Below are 22047 nucleotides of genomic sequence, written 5' to 3' on the forward strand. Positions count from 1 at the left end.
CACTGAAGTACAGTCATATATTTGTGCATTTTGTATTTATTGTACTTAGTCAAGAAAAATAAGCTTGATTGTCTCACTCTGCAATGTTTGAGTTTTACTCAAACACTTTCGGAAAATTCATTTCATTCACCATACAGTCAAGCTCTGTGCAGTGAAACTGGTTACAAATAGCAACAAATAAAATACAAAAACGCAAATAAACTTTGTAGTTTCTGCAGAGATGAAATGGCGAGAGTCTCTGTTTCCAGGAGATTTGTTCTAGAAGGTTTCTCCAAGGTTTTACTGAATGAGCCCTTCTGTTAGGATGCTGCCCCACTAACGGGGAGGAACCTTAAGTGTCAAACACAGACACAAGAAAAATGAGACCACTGGCATCATCACCTCTATTGCCCGTCATCTCTTTGGTGTGGAGCATACGAGCGTGTCAGGGTGAGTCTAAAATGTAAAGGAGTTGTAGTTTGCAGATTGTTCGCATCACATCACATGAGTGCTGAGCATTCAAGTTCAAACTTTGAAACAGGCACTTCTCTGTCTGGCCATCTGGAGCTACTGACGTATGTGCTGCGGTTGTAAATAAGGTTTTCTGCTCGTTTTGGGGACTCGGACAAAGACATTAATGATCATCACACCATAAATTCAGAGGAGCTGTGATTGGCGTGACGTAAATCTCACACTCAATCGCAGCTACATCACTGATGGCTGGCCAAGAGGGACAGTTTGTTTAGCACTGCCACATTTTGAGACTCATTAAGCAGCTCGTCATCTGAAGCTGTCAATTACTCACGCAGATGCAGCACATGGAGACAATGGCGAAAGATCCGAGAATTCCTGCTGTGCCGACAATCCAGGTGAGGCGCAGAAAGAGAATCACCCCCAGAATGTTCTGCATGCAGGGCAGGTAGACCCCAATGAATGTTCCCATATGGGGGACCTGCCGACAGACAAACAGACATGCACAAAGGTGAGAGTGAATCTTGAATTATGCCTCATTGCACTGTTACTGAGGAGATGAACATGAGAGTAGGCTGCAATGTGGGGAAATCCAACACGTGTCCCTCCTCACAGCCACACCAAGCCACTTAAAAAACGTCTTGTCATTCAAAGTGTTAAATTACAAAGCACATCCTGCACTTAACATTACTGTATGTTTACAGTGCGTCGGCATGTTATCATCTGTTTAAGATGCATCAAACTCAATGCCACTTACTTCTAGTTAAATCTAAAAATAATCTCTTGCGTTTTCAAAGACTGTCAGATGTTTTCTGGTGGTTGTCCTCTTAATGCCCATCAGATCATGAGCAGCCAGCCCAGGGTTAGTGTCAGGTTTTCTTTTAGCCACGTGCCGTTTCACAAAATGAAAAAGTAAGGGAACAACTAAATCATACATCCTTGATTGGCGAAAAATCAAGTTACTGACTACACTGTATGACAAAGGTCAGCGGAAACCGGAATCATCAACACAAAATATTACATTATTCACTTTTATTTTAATTACATGCGTATAAAACATGTCGATAGGTTAAACAGTTTTACTGAAGAGAATAAGGCTAAAAAAATCTGTATTTTCGAGATAACCTTGTGCTTAACACAACTTGCAGAAAATGAAAACAATTAGATGGAAAATATGAAAAATTTAATCACACTGAAGCTGTCATTTACCGACTAACATCAAAGCTCATTAAAAACACCAGCAGGGTCACATAACTTGAACGATTTAAGTGCAGTATAGCATTAGCAATGCGGATTACAATAGCCAAGCACATGCATACTGCACACGCACGCCTCCACAAACACCAAAGAGTACGTACCATTTTCCGACATGCAAACATTTTGTCCTGTGCTTCCTCCATTGCACTCAGCTGTTTGTCAAAATGCTGCAAAGTGCCTGCTGTGGATTTCCAAACCTCCCACATCTTCTCCTTTCTGTTACACTGCCTCGCTCTCCTGCCTGTTTTCTCCCCTTCACTGAGCTGTTTAAGTTAAAGGTCCAGATCCTCTGCAGAGCTCTCAGCTCTCATTCAGGGGGCGGGTTTTAGTCAAACATCATCAATGCTTCCACATAGAGCAACAGACCAAGGTCCCACTGTCTCGTCAATGACTAATGTTGTTTTTGACTTTAGCAAAAGCACAAAAGGGACAGAAATTGTTGCAATGAAAGCGCCTTCTCAGTTAAAAGCCCGTTTTCTGCAGCATGTACAACTTTTGCCACAAAGCAGCAGTTTTGAAACATATTTTATTGTGTGTTTGTCTGCTTTCTTTTTTAAACCTGTGGACCTGTGGTCAAAGGCTAGCTGTTCCTCTGTGTATCCGGTTAATAAGCCACTCTAACAGACTATTGGCAGTAGCTTGACAGTTATCAAAGTCACCCACCCAGGTAACATCTGTACAGATGTTTTACCAGGAAAAATGTTGTCGTTTTTCTCTTCAGTTTGAGTCAAAGAAAATTGGTCTCCCTGATCACATTTCCATACCAGGCAGTTTATTTAAGCACAAAGGAGATGAAATCAATCTTATGACCTAATGAAGGTGGTTGTTAACATCCCTCATCTAAGTCCTGATAAAAAGATACAACTGTTAATGTGCTGTATGTCTGGTTGTGTTGAACCGGCTGTCTGCACTGTATTTGTAAAATCCCCAAGGGATTAAAGATGGATAGATTTAAAACAAAAAAATCTGAACATTTAATCTTTTCTGCCTCAAACTCTTCTGTTTTCTCTCTTTGTCGCACCATTTGACCTATTTTCACTTGCTCTTGGCTCAGTTTTTGGCAACATTTTTAAAGCAACTGAAAGATTTCCAGAGTGTGAGACCTTGAGGAGGATTATGGTAAGACATTCAGACTAACGGTTCACAGAATGAGTTTCCACCTCCGGTTGATGAGGGCCTAATCTGTGAACAAAGTGAAAAAATATCATTGCAGTCCATCGTCGTCACTGTGCACAGTGCAGAAGAAGGAACAAGCCTTTGGGCTCCTATTGTTCATGCTTGTGTTGCTGTCAGTCCTTTAGCTTAACTTATGTTGAAGACAACAGAAATCAAACAAACTAGTGCATCTCAAAAAAATCTTATTATGAAAAATGTTCTTTTTTTAAATTTTATTTAACTCAATAAGGTAAAATAAAAGTAAATGTTAAAGGGTGGGGTTTATAACTCATGCAAATCAAAGAAAACCGTCATTTGGACTAAAGCCCCATTCAAACAGCTTAAAGATGTACGTCTTGGTCCAGTTCTGTACATGTAACCATGGTCGGGGAAAGACTGATGACTCAGAACTCTTTCAGATGACGATCACCAACAGCGCCCACGAGGATAAACCACATAAGGTCATTGCTGAAAAGGTTGGCTGTTTGCAGGGTGCAGTAATAAAGTATATTAATGGAAAGCTGACCGGGAGAGAAAAGTGTGGTACAAGAAGGTGCATAAGTAACAGCCATGACTGCAGCGCTGATGTCGATTATGATGTTTGACGTCATGTTCGGTTCAAGAGAACTTTACAAGCGACGGTCTGACACTGGTTGCATCAAGATCATGCACCGACGTCTTCAGGAAGGGAGCTACTACTGTTTACTTAGCCTGGCAGGGCGAAGGACACTGTCTCAGCTGAACTCTGGACACACACGCACACAAACATATATACACATGCAGATGCGCAGCAGTCCAAAGTGCTCTTTTTGATGAATGTAAGTTTTGTATTTCTTTTTGAAATGAGGGTCCTAGTGTCTGGAGGAAGTGGAGAAAGCAGAGAATCCACTTTCCAACTTTATTAATTGCATTGCAATAACATCTACTGGTGTTTTTAACAATAGCTGTTTTTAAAAAATAGTGCACAGGTTAAAAGACAAAACAATAGGGCAGCAAGGCGTCGTTTGCATGCTCTCCCCATGCATTTGTGGCTTTTCTCTTCGTACTCTGTCTTCGTGCCGCAGTTTAAAGACATGCAGTTAGTTTGGTTAGGTTAATTAGGGATTCTAAATTGCCTGTAGGTTTGAATGTGAGTGCAAATGGCAGTCTGTCTCTCTACATTAGGCCTGTGACAGATGGATGTCCTTTGACAGCTGGGATAGGCCAGGCCCCTCTGATCCTGAACCGGAGAAGTGCAAGAAAATGGTTGGATAAAAAGACAATTAAGGCTTTCATCTTGAAATAAACTTTAAAAGGCTGGTTTCAAAGCATGGAAACAAAATAAACTACATGTAAGGATTAAATATCTTTAATAAGGATGCAGTAACAGTAACTTAACTAACATAGAGTAACTTTACAGTCGGATACTTAAAATTGTGGGTCTGTGTCTGTATCCAAACACTTTCTAACTGCACTGTTTAGCATAAAACGTCCGGTCTCTATAGATAATTACTCCTTCACAACAACGTCTTGGGGTTATTTTTCATATTAACTCAACCCTTTGAACGTGAGGATCAAAATTAGGACGTTTACAGCTGCTGTGCTGCTAATTCAATTCAGTGAAGTGAATGAAACACGAAACCTCCTTTTTTGTTTGTGCTGCCTTTTATGTTTCATGTTATACTGAAACAGAATGTGCTTGTATATCGAAAAATAAAAACAGGATGGCAGATGAAAAAGATAAGCAGATATTCCAGACAAAAAGAAAGGCCTTCTTGTGTACAGATATAATCGGTGCTGAAGTTTTATTGCAGACGCTAAAAATCCCGCCAGAACAGATTTCAGGAGAAAGCACTCCGAGTGTTGAGGACTACACTAACGATTATGTTGGCGCAAAGCATGCATGCTTTCATTAAGAGTTCTGCTGGCTCAAAAACAGGAGTCACGTACCATGACTGCAGCCCTCCTGACTCCATCCTCGGCTTCCTCATGCTCACGAACACCCTGGGTTAGGTTGGTGTAATTAGCCAGTTTGTTGAGAAAAGATGAAACCATGGGCGTACTGTCCATTTCTTCCTGTAAACAGACAGAGAACATATAAAAATAAAGACCAATCCAGGCCTTTCAAGCATGACCAAGAAATATTTCCTATTGTATGTTCTTCAGACTCCCTTTATTGACTCCAAGATCTTTATTGTGTATGTATGTAGCACACTTTCCATGTATGAATGACAGTGAGTGAACAGACTTTAAGATAACTGAGACCATCTCAGATTGATTTTGTTTATGAGAGATTTGGGACAAACTAAACAGAAGCACTCATTGACCCCAGTCTGACTTTCTTCCTATTGCAAAGATTTAAAAATTGCAACCATCTGGTCACACAGTCCTGTCTGTTTTCTATTAATGTTACATAATAACAAAAACTATATCTTACATACCGTTTAAATCGTTAGCAGCATGTTTTGGACTATATGTATTAAAAACAGACAAATCATTCATTTTTAATTCATCTTACCTCAAACAAGGCCATATTCTTGCCTTCATAGTAGGTCTCTGTGTCCATGTCTGGGTTGATGAATGCAGAGGACTCCCTCCGGTTGTCATCTCCTTTTGAGGTAAAAAAGGAGAAAAAAAGAAAGAACCAATGAATAAACAGGCAAGAGGTTGACAGAATCATTAGATGTGTATTTCCATTTGGATTTAACTAATTGTCACTGCAGAATTAGCTTACTGACTGCCTCTTGTATGTTGATGTTATAACTTGTTGCTCTTAAACAAGGACAGAGTTGTAGAAGACTTCAGAAAGGTGCGAGTCTGCCTGGACCGAGTGTCATCAGTTCTTAGTGAAATTAATGGGTGTTAGTGGGAGGCTACTTGTCTCAGCATGGTAATCCCAGTGAGCAGCCAGCATCACCCATACTCATCCCCATGACTATTCCATGTTTTTTTTTTTTATTGTTAGCACACAAATAAATGTGTCACGGCTGGTGTGATCCTATACTGATGGATCTCTGTCAGTATTATGTTAGCAACATTACCAGAACCAATGATAGTCTGCAGTCCAAAGTCTCTCTAATAGTTAATGCAAATGACCTGCATAGCTACTACTCTTACTGACCACGAAAGACTGATGACACATCAGGGGCAGTAACTGTGGTTTAATGTCGTCCCAAGGATTCTTAAGTATGGGTTTTGTTGGACCTGTACATCAAACTACTGGCCCAGAGCTGCAACCACTGCCTTTGTAAAAACAGCACAAGACTGCATTACATGGTCCAGGCTGTATTTGATATAGCTGTGCTCTGTGACAACTGTGTCCAGTACCATTTATAGAGAATCAGGGGTCAAAGGTTTGATCCCCTGGAGACAAATGAAGGCTTTGGCCACACTTTAGGCTTATAGTTTTGCTAACAGCTTTTGTACACCACTTAAAGACACAGTGGCTTAGATTAACATTATGACTGGCCTGTTCAGACTGGCTTCTTTTGCCCCTGGTTGTCATGCAGTGGTCTATGACTGTTAGATATGGCATATTATCACACTCACATCACAGTGTTGTAGGCTACACTGTCGCCTTGAAGAGCCCAGGGCCTTGCATGGATTTAGTGATTGTTGAAGATAAATTAATGAGGATGGTGTACCGTAGATGCACATGACATAGTGAAGATTGTAAGAAAATTTCGCATGTGGTATTGAGTGAGAAAGAATATTGGTATGAAAGCTGCTTTTTCAACATTCATGCAACAAAAATATAAAAATATACAGGGAGTGCAGAATTATTAGGCAAATGAGTATTTTGTCCACATCATCCTCTTCATGCATGTTGTCTTACTCCAAGCTGTATAGACTGGAAAGCCTACTACCAATTAAGCATATTAGGTGATGTGCATCTCTGTAATGAGAAGGGGTGTGGTCTAATGACATCAACACCCTATATCAGGTGTGCATAATTATTAGGCAACGTCCTTTCCTTTGGCAAAATGAGGCAAAAGGACTTGACAGGCTCAGAAAAGTCAAAGATAGTGAGATATCTTGCAGAGGGATGCAGCAGTCTCAAAATTGCAAAGCTTCCGAAGCGTGATCATCGAACAATCAAGCGTTTCATTCAAAATAGTCAACAGGGTCGCAAGAAGCGTGTGGAAAAACCAAGGCACAAAATAACTGCCCATGAACTGAGAAAAGTCAAGCGTGCAGCTGCCAAGATGCCACTTGCCACCAGTTTGGCCATATTTCAGAGCTGCAACATCACTGGAGTGCCCAAAAGCACAAGGTGTGCAATACTCAGAGACATGGCCAAGGTAAGAAAGGCTGAAAGACGACCACCACTGAACAAGACACACAAGCTGAAACGTCAAGACTGGGCCAAGAAATATCTCAAGACTGGTTTTTCTAAGGTTTTATGGACTGATGAAATGAGAGTGAGTCTTGATGGGCCAGATGGATGGGCCCGTGGCTGGATTGGTAAAGGGCAGAGAGCTCCAGTCCGACTCAGACGCCAGCAAGGTGGAGGTGGAGTACTGGTTTGGGCTGGTATCATCAAAGATGAGCTTGTGGGGCCTTTACGGGTTGAGGATGGAGTCAAGCTCAACTCCCAGTCCTACTGCCAGTTTCTGGAAGACACCTTCTTCAAGCAGTGGTACAGGAAGAAGTCTGCATCCTTCAAGAAAAACATGATTTCCATGCAGGACAATGCTCCATCACACGCATCCAAGTACTCCACAGCGTGGCTGCAAGAAAGGGTATAAAAGAAGAAAAACTAATGACATGGCCTCCTTGTTCACCTGATCTGAACCCCATTGAGAACCTGTGGTCCACCATCAAATGTGAGATTTACAAGGAGGGAAAACAGTACACCTCTCTGAACAGTGTCTGGGAGGCTGTGGTTGCTGCTGCACGCAATGTTGATGGTGAACAGATCAAAACACTGACAGAATCCATGGATGGCAGGCTTTTGAGTGTCCTTGCAAAGAAAGGTGGCTATATTGGTCGCTGATTTGTTTTTGTTTTGTTTTTGAATGTCAGAAATGTATATTTGTGAATGTGGAGATGTTATATTGGTTTCACTGGTAAAAATAAATATTTGAAATGGGTATATATTTGTTTTTGTTAAGTTGCCTAATAATTCTGCACAGTAATAGTCACCTGCACACACAGATATCCCCCTAAAATAGCTAAAACTAAAAACAAACTAAAAACTACTTCCAAAAACATTCAGCTTTGATATTAATGAGTTTTTTGGGTTCATTGAGAACATGGTTGTTGTTCAATAATAAAATTATTCCTCAAAAATACAACTTGCCTAATAATTCTGCACTCCCTGTACAGCAAGCCTCTCTGGCTTTTAAAATAAGATTACAAAAGGGTTATATACCGAGGGTTATAGAGTCGGGGCAACAGCTTTGCTCAGGTTGCTTCTTCTAAGCTGGGACTACCCACTAAGAGGCAGGATATCATCGGAAAACAACAATGAGATAGTGATTATGTACTGTAAGCCTGCCACTAACAGCTGTTTAAATCCAATGGCGTATCGTAGGATGAGGTTGCTCATAAACACAGATCCAGAAAGACATTCCAGAAGCTCTTGATTGTCCCAACTGTTGTTAGGTGTTGTCCAAAGAGTGATGAATTGTGTGTGTAAGCATTCAAACAGTTTTAGTGACCAAACCAGAACAGAGGAAATGCCATGTTTGCTGCTGCACATAAGGTTGTTTGCTTTGGGTCATTAGTTGCTCCTTTTTCTTTTCAGCCTTTTTCTTTCTGCATCTTTTTTAATTATACATCCACCCTTCCACTCTCTTAACTCAAGGGTGGGGAACTCCAGGCCTCAAGAGCTGGTGCCCTGCAGGTTTTAGATCTCACCCTGGGTCAACACACCTGAATCAAGTGATTAGTCTATTACCAAGCCTCTGGAGAACTTCAAGACATGTTGAGGAGGTATTCTAGTCATTTAAATCAGCTGTGTTGGATCAAGGAAACATCTAAAACCTGCAGGACACAGGGCCTTGAGGCCTGGAGTTGGACAAATTCAGGCTGTAGACTATCCCAGCTGTCATAGAGCAAAATATCAGCATCATTTCCTAATCAGTCCATAAAACATCCAGACATGCAATTTTATAAAAAATCTTTTTTGCATATACAAACTCTAGTCTGTTTTACTTGTAAATGTAGAGGTTTTTTCACTTTCACTCTTGCCCGTCTTTCATCTGCTTTAACCCAACTCTCAAATATGTGTTACTCTGTGGTATGTATGCGTGCTTATTCATGCCCTAAAGCTATCAAAACTATATCAGCAAACTCTAACTGTAATCATATTCACTAACCTTTGATTCAATGTTACTGATCATTAAAATTTAGTTTTTGCAAATCCTTGTGTCTGAATTAGGGTGGCTATAACTCTGGAGGTAGAGCAGATCATTTACTAATTGGACGGTTAGTGTTTCAATCCCAATTATCCTTGGGAAAGCTACTAACCCCAAGTCTCTGATGCATCCATTGGAGTGTGAACGTTAGATACGTAGAAAAAAGTGCTTGGGTGAATGAGGCAAGTTGTACAATGCTATGAGTCCTCAAGTGTAAGAATGTGCTATACTGTATAACAGGGGTGCCCAATCCCGGTCCTCGAGAGCTACCGTCCTGCAGCTTTTAGATGCATCCTTGTTCCCACACACCTGAATCAAATGGTTTGATTACCTCTTCAGCATACCATCATGTTTGGCAAAGGCCTGATAACAAGCCATTCATTTGATTCAGGTGTGTGGGAACAAGGATGCATCTAAAAGCTGCAGGACGGTAGCTCTCGAGGACCGGGATTGGGCACCCCTGCTGTATAAGAACCAGCACATGTAAATTGGTTTTGAATATTGCAAAGTGAAATAGAGTTATCAAAAGAATATGAAGCTGTGACTTAATGTCTAAAATGCTTTTGTATTCTGCCAAAGAGATATCAAGTAAGGTTGAATTAGAGCCGGGCTATACTTTCATGTGATAGCAATTTGTTCCACAAGATGTCGTAGAGGTTGTGGCGGGCCAATGTAACCTCAGAAGTCATTAAAAACACAGTCATAGTAAAATGACATCCTGGGCAAATTCAAAGCTTCTTAATGGGATTAGATATATCAAAACTCCATATGTGAATACTTTTCAACAGAACCACTGGTGAAATAGCTGTTTCACCAGCGGTGCAAGTTTTAGATAAAAATGTGATGTGTGAAATCTAGAAAGATACACAAGCACACACACTACACTTCAAGGTCTATATAGAATCGACTATTTCTTAGCTGAATTACATGGTAAAATCCACCAAACATGATATAGTGTTGATCAACAGCACAAATGGGTTAGCTTGGAGTCCTATGTGTGTGTCACTGTCAAGTGTCCTTATGAGCTACTTTTTTCTCTTTCCCCTCACTACATAAGCAGTCGTGGCCGATGGCTGCCCTGCTAAAATTGAGTTTTTCCTCCAATGGTGTCCCAGGGCACCCCATCTATGAAACAAGCATTTGAAAGAGACTGCTGTACATAGCTGCATAAAGCAACGTTAATTTCAAGCCACATCTGTTGGTGTACAGTACCCAATTTTATATTATCTAAACCTCATGTGCCAGTGTTTAATTTTTCTAATAGTTTACTTAGGAAAACAAAGTCAGATTGCATTCATTTTCTGTATAGATCTTGTCAGAACTGTTTGATGGGGAACATGGTCTGTCATCATATAGTCATGTCAGACAATTTGCAAATCATCATATTATCAGGTAAAAATCAAAAGACTTCTAAAATGGGCTGAGTTCTAAATGTCCTCTGAAAGTTCGTTGAGTGAGCGTAAAGGACTCTGACAGTTTGATGCAGTAATCATGTTAACCAGCAGAGGTCTCCATTTCAATATGTACAAAATGCCACATAGACTTTGTCTATGTTCAATAAATGTTTAATCCATTTAAATTACTAAAACACACTAAAATCCATTTGGCACATGTAAGTTGTTATTAAGTGTCAGTTAATCTGATTTGATTTGATATACCTTTATTAGTCCCACAAGGGGAAATTTCATAAAGCTGCAAAAAATGATGTGTTTGCTAAGGTGACCATAAAAATATATATATAAAAAATATTTTTGCAATCTAACATTTGGCACAAATATTTTTTTCTTTACGGAAACATATGTTACATGCATGTGTTGCTTAGCGTGGACAACTCACATGATTCTTGGGAAACAAGTACAAAACTCAAAACGAGACTTTTTTTTAAAATCATTTAAAAAAACAAAACAAACAAACAGGTATTATAAATGACATCTCGGAGCACACCTGCAGGACCAGCCCACCAGGTTATCTGTGGCATGTGATTTGAGAGCCCCTTGGTTAGAATGACAAGCAAACAAAAACACAAACCCATGCCCTGTGAACGCTCCCTGTACAATTTAGCTAGTAACAGTTTGACCCAAAATAGACATCCTTTAAACAGGAAACAGGGTGGCAGCTGCTTTTGGCAGTTCTCCAACCCCAAAGGGCTAACATATGGAAAACAGAGCTACACATGACGATTTATGTCCTTTGCGTTGGAGAAAGAAGAAGGACATGAGAACCACCTCGAAATGAAACAGACAAATGCTATGAAGACATTTAATGCTGAGTTTAGGAAATTTGCTGGACGAGGAGTATCTAAGGTGTAAAGAGCAACAGTGGATAAACCATGGGTGAAAATCTCCATTTCCAATTCACTGTAAACAAGGATGTTAAAACCAGTTTTGGCATGTAATTTTAATTCCCTTGTTAGGCAAATGTTTAAATACAATATTAAACTTCTTAAATAATAGTTTCAAGAATGTGTGACAGGATCAGCTGCAAAGGTTGGTACACCAACTCACCAGTTAGGTGGTCTGTGTGAATGTGATCAACCAATTTGCTTGGCATAGCTCTAAGGGAGGAAACTGTTCAGCTAACAAAGCCCTAGATTTATATTTAAATCTAGAGTCTGTAGATCCTGACTGTGGTATTCTTCTTTCTATCTAAGGTATCAGTCACATAAGCCTAGAAACCAGGCAGTGACCCAACCAGTTGGTGTATATTCCAACAATTGGTGAGTGGTTGCTCAAGGTTGCTGTCTGGGTGAAACTGCATGCAATGAAGGTGTGTACTAAATACCTCCTTGTGATTGCATTGGTTTCTAGTGGATTGCCGCTGTTGGCTGTAATTTGTATGGAAGATGCCAACTTGCCTGGAAACATTTCCTGTAGATTCTCTGAGATGCAGGAAACTTGGAAAAAAAATGCAACGCAAACCTCACAACCTTACTTCACTTTATAATAAAAAGCGCCTTGAAGCAGCTGTTAATGTGATTTGTTGTGCTGTAAATAAAATAAAACTTAATTGAATTAAAAGTGAAATTTCTGCTTTACAGTAGCGATCAACACACTCCGATTTGTCTACTGCTTGGCAAGTAGTTTGGGTGTGTCTCTAGGACAACATGACCGGTTATCATTTACTACTCCAGTCTTCTTCTCTGTATTCGTTTTCATAGAGATGCCCTGCTTTTTGAGTTTCATCAGTGAGGTTCATTCAGAAGCAAACAAATAATCTCAACATGTGTCAAAACTACGTGCTAAAACTTGACAAGGAAAAAGAGGGACAATATGAAACAGGACACTGTACACATGACACCGGATACTTCTTTGGAAAATGATGAGTTGTTTATACAGATTGCATCTTGTCTGTTCAGCACTATGCATAAATCGGTGCGTACGTGTGTGCTCGTCTGTCCGAATGCAGAGCAATCTGTGACTTTTGTCTTCTCCAGAAAGGACATATTGTAAGGAGTAAAGTTGTAGTAAAATGTTTTTACATTACATTATGAGTTGTTATAGGGTCACCACTCTAAAGGATCTGTTGGACCTTGATACACAGATAACAGAGGGTCTACATTGTTTGGAAACCTTTTTATTTTTCCCTCATTAGCATCAGTAAGAGATACAGGTTTTCAGGGGAGGATTTCCTGTTCATCCCCCCCTGTGGGCTCCAAGCAATTTTAAATAATTTCCTTATCCTATATGTTGACATAATGTAATCTTAAAAGAGCAAAAGCACTGAAAATAAACCACTACCCCCAAAACACCCCCAAAGTCATTAAATGAGGTAAAACAACAACAACAACAACAACAAATCACCCACACACACAAAAAGAATGAAGCTCACTCAAATAGGAAAAATTAAATAGAATATAAAAATAAAGAATGAATAAATTAAAACTAAGTTTAATTATATGAAGAACAAAAACTATGTAAATGTGTAAAATTACTACTTTTATATCACGTCACTCTGTATTATATATACATATGCACACACCAGCACCTAGGGCTGTTCGATATAACGATATCTATCGGATATAAAAACGTCTGTCGTTTCATTTTACGCTGTCGTTTATTTCGTGGTGTCGCAAAATAAACTGTTTACGGCAATATTGTTTCATGGTTTTGATGGTCACTGTAGTGGCTATATTCATTTCCTAAAGTTAATATAACCACACTACTGACAGACAAGCCTTTGTTTTGTATGCGTTGTCGTTAGCAACAACGACGGTAAAACCACGGCGTGTCCGCTTGTTCCACATAAACCTTTCACAATAAAGCTCAAGATCCTGTTGAGACTTTTCAAAATAAACTGAATCATGTGAAAGAGCAGATTAATTACGGATGAGAATTAAAAAGAGCCGCCAGGTGCTAAAAATAAACCTTAGACTCAAACGTTAGAACAGGCTTTTCCCCGCAGCACGCCGTGTAATAAATACTCACAAAGAAAACGGCGGCCGTTACAACTTATGTCTAAAAATGTATCGTTTCATGCATCGGTTAAAAAACTCGACTCCAGCTACACGACACACAGCTGGAAACACTTCACGCAAGTCGAGCTGCCCGAGATTCACAGAATTTACAGAAAATGTTACATTTTTGTGATTTATATCGTTATCGGACGATAGATGTCTTAATATCGGGACATGAGATTTTGGTCATATCGCACAGCCCTACCAGCACCAATTTATTAAAACTATTCATTTTGCAAACACATATGACAACACCATATATAAAGCTAAAGCTGAGTCTGTACAATTCTAAAAAGCTTGAAAGTCAATATTTGGTATCAGCCCCTTGAGTCTTCCACAGTTTTCCTGGTATTCTTTAAGTAGTCTTCAGGAATAATTCTCCAGGTTTCCTGAAAGATATTCCAAAGCTCTTCTTTGGATTTGTCTGCTTTTTGTTCAATTTTCTGGTCAGATGATCCCACACTGCTTTAATAACGTTGAGGTCTGGGCTCTGGGGAAGCCAATCCATGACTGATTCCATTGTGTGTTTTTCTATGCAGGTATGTTTTTACTGCATTGGAATCACTGTCATACTGAAACGTCGTCAGTTAGCGTTGGGCGAATATATCGACTATCGACGATAGGCTGAGCCTATTGTCGATCATTTTTACAAGGGCGATTTTTTGATTTACTTGGCCATGAGTAAGTTAATAATGATGGAATTAATAGAAGCAGTAAACAGAAAAAAAATGATAATAATAGCGCCGTTTTAACAGCACACTAGGGCTGAACGATATATCGCATTTGCGATAATATCGCGACATGATCAAGTGCAATTTTCTAACCGCAAAGGCTGCAATTATACTCTGGACATGTCCAAATTCATGGGCTGCATCCTCCTGAGGCCGCATTTGTAGACCGATTACGTCACAGCGACGCGCCGAAGGCTGTCCAAATTACTACCATATCCCAGAATTCATAGCGCGGCCCAGCCAAACTCCAGTTTCCAACAATGGCGGCCGCTACTAAGTTTTAAAATTACTCATACTAATCTTTCTGGGTCACAAAATAAACTTTTAACATATTTTCAGGCGAGAAAGTAGTTGTGTAAACATCAAATATCTGCTCGGTTTATCAAGATATCCCATATTTGCAAAAGTGCTTCGACGTTTTCAGAGGCGTCTGCTACCCACCAGCTCGACAGCTAGCCGGGAGCTCGAGGGTTACTGATGCGGCCGAGAACGGCACAACTCCCGGCACATCATTTTCAGATCACCGCGGAGTTTCGCTGCTCGGGTTAAACGTAATATATAAGTCACTTAGACAACCTAAAAATGTTATTGTTGGGTTTTTTCAGTGTTTTGTTTGTTCGTGAGTAAATCGGTTTGGCTGAGATTAAAGTTATTAGATTAGATAAAATAAAACTTTATTAATCCCCCGGGTGGGTTCCTCCTTGGTTTTCACACAGCTGACTAAACGTCAAACAGAAAACTGATTAAACAGAAGTATGAGACAGTCGAGAATTTACACCAGTGTCTGGTTATATTTTAGATAGCAAGAAGCAGACGGCCGAGTTTATTAAACTCCACCGAGACAGCGGTGACGCTAATCAGAACTAGACCGTCCAATTTCACGCCTTTAAACTTTAAAGGCGTGTTTGTGTGTGTGTTTATACAATTGCTATTATGTTTGCATTTTATGTGTAATGTTACTGACTGCAGAGATCAGTAAGATGTGTGTATTTTTTATTTATTAGTTTTATTTATTTAATATTATTTTTTAATTGAATGACTGTCTAGTAGTTCACAGATGTCGAAAAACTGAGTGTGGTAAAGCCACTGATTTTTTTTTATGTATATTTCTGCAATCTGCACATTGTACTGACTTTCATTTTAATGTTTACACCAGGGTTCCTTGTCAGCACTTTATGCTCAGATGTTTGTAAGCTAAAAATAAACTATTGTGTATGTTCAAATATACTGTTGTGATTGAAGAAGTTAAATAAAAATGTCAGTCATCAATTCATGCATCACCTCATGTCATCATAACAGAGGTCTGTCTTCCAGGAAAGAACAGTTTAAAATTAATGTAATATAGTATTGGCCATACTATATGATGTATTGCTTGTCTTTGTTTAATAATACAGAAGACAAAGACCTTAAAAAATAATCGCATATCGCATCGCAATCGCAATATTGGGGCAAAAAAATCGCAATTAGATTATTTTCCATAATCGTTCAGCCCTACAGCACACTCTTTCATCTGCGAGCAAATGCACCCTCCTCAGAGTGCGCCCAAATGTAGCGATGCATTTACGCAAACTCCTAACAGAAAGAAAGAAAGGCAGTAACCTATGTTCAGAAAAAAAACATGCGGATGGTGGACACATACATGCTCATGCAAGGTAGTGGTGTTTGAGTCCCAACACCACCAGCTGAAATGTGGCCCAAAACCATGACAGAGCCTCCAACGTGTTTTACAGATGGCTGTAAGGATGTTGGACCTCTCTCCTGACCTCTTCTGTATTGACAATAACTTGAACCAAAAATGTCAAATTTGGATTCATCTCTTCATGAGACCTGTTGCCACTCCTTCTCACATTAGTTCTTCTATAATTTGGCATACTTCAGTCTTTTATCCCCGTCTTAAAAATGAGTTCTTAGGAGGCAGCCGTCCACTGAGACCATTTTTGACGAAGCTTCTGTAGAAAGATCAACTGAAATGCCAGATACAGCTCTCAGGTCCTTTTTCTATTTCTTAACAGCATGGCTTTTAAATACCATCCATATTCTGCATACCTCAAATTGTTTCTTAAGAATATGATACTTATCATGCCAAGACATGTCAACTCCACAGCCAATAGTTCTTTGGTAATCACTTTGCTCCATCTCCTTCCAATCGTGTTACCTTTGGTGTTTTTCAAAGATTCAAGAAATTAAAAATTGGTTCTTTACCAAGTTTTCAGTTATAGTAAATGGACTGGTTCTTATATAGTGCTTCTCTACTCTGACCACAAGCGCTTTACACAACTGGCCTCATTCACCCGTTCATACAAGCACTTTTTTTCTGTGTAAATGCTTTCTAGCTAACATTCACATTCAGAGAGCAACTTGGGGTTAGTATCTTGCCCAAGGATATTTGTCATGCCTGGAGCAGCCAGGGATCAAACCATCAACATTCCAACCTGGGCTACCTCCTGAGCTACAGTCACCCCAACGTTATGTGATTTGGTTCTACAAATCATGTGCGTCAATGTGGAGTCTAACATTTAGATTAAAAAGAGAGTAATTTTATTTAGCGCTATCCAAATTGTGACAAACAATGTCCATCAACAAGACTGAGTGCAACATATGACTGATCGCTGAAAATAAATGCATTTAGTCACTGTCTTTGTCCTTAAACTGATGGTGGATTAAGCACAAAAACGCACATGTTAAACATTAAAAACACCAAACTGGGATCACAGGAGAGGAAAAGGAAAGAAACTGGGTTTGTTGAAGAAAACCTGCCAGTAAGCATGTTGGATCAGTCTGTGAGCTCTTAAGTTTAACCGTTGACTCTCTTTCTGAAACAGATAACCATGTACACTTAATTTCTGTCAAATAAATAACAAAGTAACGTGTCATGGTTTGTAGTTCTTCTAAGACTGTATTTACCTCATTTTAAGACCTACTAAGAAGCAAGCTAATTTTTAATGTGGTACTCATATGTAAAACCTTAGAGTTTAAAGAGGGTCTGCTCTCTTTTTAACATTATTATAGTGAGGGTTAGAATATAAAAAAACCTAACCTGTTATGCTTGTTTTACTGATACTTCAAATCTGCCTCTAATCTCACAAATGCTTTGGGGGAACATGTCCTAACTGGTGGGTCCAGAATGATGACCATGGGTGACTCGGGCTCACTGTGAAATCTAACTGATCAAAGTCAGAAAACAAAAAACAGATAAAAAAAAAGGCCCACATATGAAAGATGAGCAAAAGAGGAGGCATAAAAGAAGTTCCGAGAGAAGCAAGACAACCAGAGTTCAAAGCAAAATGACCAGAAATGCCTTAGCTAAAGACAAACCTACATTTATTGCAGGAATTTTCCCTAAATGGAAAGTATGCCTGTTCATAAACATGACACTTGTGCAGTAGAGTTACTTCATCAAAATATTTAAACAAGGCAGTGTCTTGTAATTGGATTTCATTCGAAGCCATTTCTGCAGACTTTTGAGTCTAAAGTAATAAAAAGAACAAGCACACCTAGATTACAATAAAGATATCAGCTGACATTATGACTTTCTTTATCACTTAAAAATCTTGAAGCAATTTTTTGTCTTTCCAGAAAACAAAGCCTTCAAGCTTCTCCGCTTCTTCGAGCATTGCCCCGTGTCTGTTCTGTTTCTGCAACCTACATCCAGTAATTTTCTAACATTTACAAGTCTTTATATTGAGGATTTGCTCCTTATAAAATTCTCTTACTGATCCATTTAAAAACTGTGGCAAAAAAGTAGCCAGAAATGCACAAGAGGAGTTTGATAGATTTCAGACAGTACAGCATAAGAATGTAGATTTTTGCAGTAAAATGAGAAAACAACCAAATGTTTCAGCTGTTGCATACAATCCCACTGCTGAATATTAAACAAAGACTACTATTTGAAGTCGCGTTGCTCCCAAGCTTCGAAATACGACTTCAAGGTATCTGGAACGTGTAGCACAAACAACCTGACCCAACCCCCAAAGTGGTTGACTGGGAAACTGATGGATGTAAAGAGGTACAACATGTGCACAAAGAAAAATGGTTAAACTAAGTGTTATAAAGGTGAAAGAAAAACAGGCAGTAATTTTAAATGGTATAATAATATGTCATGTAAGGATATAGACTTTGTACTTTGTCACTGTAAAACAGTTAGGCCTCTTTTACACAACTTCCCTGCTGTTTGAGGTTAGTTTAGTTTACTGTATATTTAGTTGCTTTGTTCCAGAACTGACATACAGAAACACATGCAATGAGGCAAGGAGCCTTAACCATCATTCAGGGCTGCTAAGGCATACATACCAACACCAAGGCCCCCCTTCCTGCCCGACTCATCCAAGTGCAAGTTATAGCTAGTTCATCTCTGACTTTGCATTTTTCCTTGTGGGTGTCTATATGTGTTAAGCATGTGCCTGTCAAAACATGCATCTGTTTGTGTCAGCGCGCTTCCAATGTCATATTTAATCTCACAATGACGCATGCAGTTTATCAAAATTGCACACCTATACTTCCCGCAGTGCATGCTGGGATAGCAACCACAAAACCCCCAAAAAGCAGGCTTGTGTATGAGCACATCAGCAAAGAACTGTTTACACCTACCTGAAAAAGGATCCTCTGAACTGTCAGCCTCTTGCTCCTCTGAAAAGATTTTGCCCAAGCTGATAGGTCTGTTCCCTCCAGCTGCAGCTCCACTGTTGCTGCCATCTTCCACATCCTCCACTGGCACCACAGTGAAGGTGGGCATCTTGATTCTTCTTTTACCCGGAAGAAACTATGAAGAGATTACAAACTAGGAAGACACTGGCTTTTCCCACAGAGAACAGATTTTAAAAAGTGTCCAGATAAATCTAAATAAAAGGACTGAACCCGATGAGGCAGGCCAAACTTCACTTTAACCACAACATGGCACTCAGATCTTTTGTTTCCCTTCTTTTTGGTGTGTAATCCAATGTCCTCTAGACTCAGGGTGAAAGTACCGCCTCCTGCACATGAAGCAGGCCAAAGTCCTCCTGTGTATCAAGTTACGCCCTCTCCTTGTTTCTTTCCCTCCCTTTTCTCCTAACTGCTTCAGCACTGTTGGCCCACGTGACCCTCTGTTTACCATATGAACAGTTAGTCCACACAGAGGAAGCCCTGCAGCCCCTCCCACTCTGACGTCCCACTTCTCTCGCACACACCTTAGAAATGCAAGACGGCAGGGAAGCAATATCCAGAAGTACATATAAAAAGGATCTGACTCATCCACACGAAGCGGAACACCCGAGTCATGCTTAGCAGGACAAACCTAAGTCTGTTTCTTTCTGCTTTCGTTTGTTCCTCTCCCTTCGGCTAATAGTTGTCGTCTCTGTGTTTTTCCAGGTAAACAAGAGGAGTGTTCCTTTTCCCACATTGCATGATGGGTAATGAGGAAGAACAGCGATTCAGAATATTCTTGCTCTCTGACGTCCGCACACATTGTAACAGCAAAGGAAACACCTTGGAAATCTTGAAGAGTGACTTTCCTCTTTATTTCTCTGTATTTCCTGTCTGTTGCGAGTTCCACGATTACAATGGACAGTCACAGGCGGAAAGGAGTGAGCTTTGAATAACAACGGCCACAAGTAAACATGCATTGTGTTTAGTTTGTGGGAACAATTATTTTATTACCCATCTTTCTCTTTAAAAGGCTGGCAGGGCCTGTCTTACTCAACTATAAACTACCTGTTACATCATATCTTTGTGTCAGTACTGTGAAGTCTGAGTACTGAGAAACTATACAAGTGTCTGTTTTTGAAAGTGTCTGTGTCAGTCAGTATATTTTGCAGCACGTCTGTTAGGTGTTTAAAGGGAAGCTAAACTACATGTCTTACTTGAGAATGCCATTTTGGCTTTTGAGGTTTAAAACTATAGTAAAATATACTATGGTCTGAAATTATACATGTCTGTATTCATCTAATGTATTTTATACCACTTGTATTTAAAGTTTAACACATTGTTGAGTTACTCTAACATAAACCCGAGACACATGGAAAAATGCCATTTACACCCTGAAATGCAAGACAGTATGAACAAGCAGCTTTACTGCTGCTGTTTTCTGTATTATTTTGGTAGTTCAAGTTTTGCTCTTTGCTCTCCAGGAGGATGGTATCATTTTTGTGCTATTTGTTAATTTTTTTAATATTACATTGCCAATCCTGGACCTCATCCACTACATAGCATTATTAATCTGGACATTAACTACACAAATGCCTTTATGTAACATTTCTAATGAATCCATTAGAATCACGTAATAGATTAATTAGACAAATCATCTCAGAAAGTTGATTCTGTTCATCTGTATGTGACGTTTTCAGTGCAAGAAATATTTTGTAACTTATCCAAGCGACTTCTTCAGTCTTGGCTGACAACAACACATTTGCACAAAGTACAAAACTAGCACCGCTGACTAACAGTAGGCCGTGAGCTAGATCTCTTAGGCTGTAAAATTCCCGTCAATAATGAATTCAGAAGTCGATGTGTAGGGTTAACCAGTAAGTGCCACAGATCAGGATTTTATGTTTGTCTCTCATAATCTATTGGAGCACAAACTGAGTATCATGAGGACGCTACAACAACACAAAGTGAACAACATCGCCACAGACACAGCAGCCAGGGAAGCAGAAGAACATCATGTCAAGAAAGCATGTTGTTCTAATAGTTTTCCGTTACTTGTCTTTTGTTCTGCAAACACAGAAACACAAGCACTTCAACTCAGAGGTGTGCACTGAATACGATGAATATGATACAGGACCACTGTAACCAGCTCCTTATGTTATTTCAGAACTTGTGCTGACAAAATAACCAGATACTCAGTATTGTTCACACTGACAATATTGTGCACCCCTATGTATGTTTACACAACTTATAATGTAGCAGGCTGCTGGGGATTACTCTGATCCCCTTATTGACAATTTGAGAGGTGAAACACAGTTTCGCACAAGTTCATGTACGAGATTTAAACTGCACACGCCAACATTCACGCTGTATTTATGTTCGTAACAACATCTCTCGAACACACTTCTTGTACAGCTTCACTCTGCTTACATTACCTGTGCTCACCTGCAGACACAGAAACACAAGCACTTCCGTTCAGCGCGGATTCACTCTGGAAGCCGCTCGCGCCACGCGCGTGTGCCAACAAGATCTAAGGACCCCCAAGCTGCCCTACCCAGTGCCTGCGCGAGGTCCACTAATGGGAATTATAATAGACCTGTCGCTACCCGGGGTACCGATCGGGTTTCCGGTACGGATCGGGTAGTGACAAGACCCTGTGCACGAGAAAATGCTAACTTCCTGGTTTGAGACCGGATGTAGGGTTGTACATTTCCGATAGCTTTACTTTGCGGTCAATCGCTACTGCGAAGATATCCTCCAAAATCATGTCCAAAACTCGAAAACGGAAAGATGGCGTTAAGTTACAAAGAGCAGAAGGTGGGAACACTCACCACTGTTGTGTCATAAAAAAAAAATCTAATGATCAGTTTTGATGTTTAACGCGTTTAGATCGATCAGTTGTTTACATCACTCAACACAAGCAGAACTGCATCACTGCAGCAGAAGACACATCGTCCACATTCAGAAGCACATCTCTGTATAGAGACTGGTCTCATGATTTAAACAGGCAAATGTTCAGCATTCAAACTACAGGTGAAGA

General features: G+C 39.8%; 1 protein-coding gene across 8 annotated transcripts in view; it reads right to left on the reverse strand.

Moving 5' to 3' along the window:
- Window positions 1–21625, reverse strand: part of LOC113010128 (solute carrier family 12 member 7-like) — a 40845-nt gene extending 19220 nt beyond the window's left edge. Inside the window, exons 1-5 of one of the 8 annotated variants that reach the window (XM_080293337.1) lie at window positions 21453–21625; window positions 18975–19146; window positions 5360–5451; window positions 4792–4917; window positions 785–931 (exon numbers count right to left, since the gene is read on the reverse strand). In XM_080293337.1, the coding sequence (XP_080149463.1) occupies window positions 785–931; window positions 4792–4917; window positions 5360–5451; window positions 18975–19119 (510 nt within the window). In that variant the 5' untranslated portion in view covers window positions 19120–19146; window positions 21453–21625. Of the gene's footprint in view, window positions 1–784; window positions 932–1808; window positions 1977–4791; window positions 4918–5359; window positions 5452–18974; window positions 20623–21442 lie in introns of those variants that run through there. The other 7 variants (XM_080293338.1, XM_080293336.1, XM_080293339.1 and 4 more) reach the window with 7 other exon arrangements.
- Window positions 21626–22047: the final 422 nt, after the last annotated feature.

The sequence above is a fragment of the Astatotilapia calliptera genome, chromosome 18 (genome assembly GCF_964374335.1).
Source record: "Astatotilapia calliptera chromosome 18, fAstCal68.1, whole genome shotgun sequence".
Classification (NCBI taxonomy): Eukaryota; Metazoa; Chordata; class Actinopteri; order Cichliformes; family Cichlidae; genus Astatotilapia; species Astatotilapia calliptera.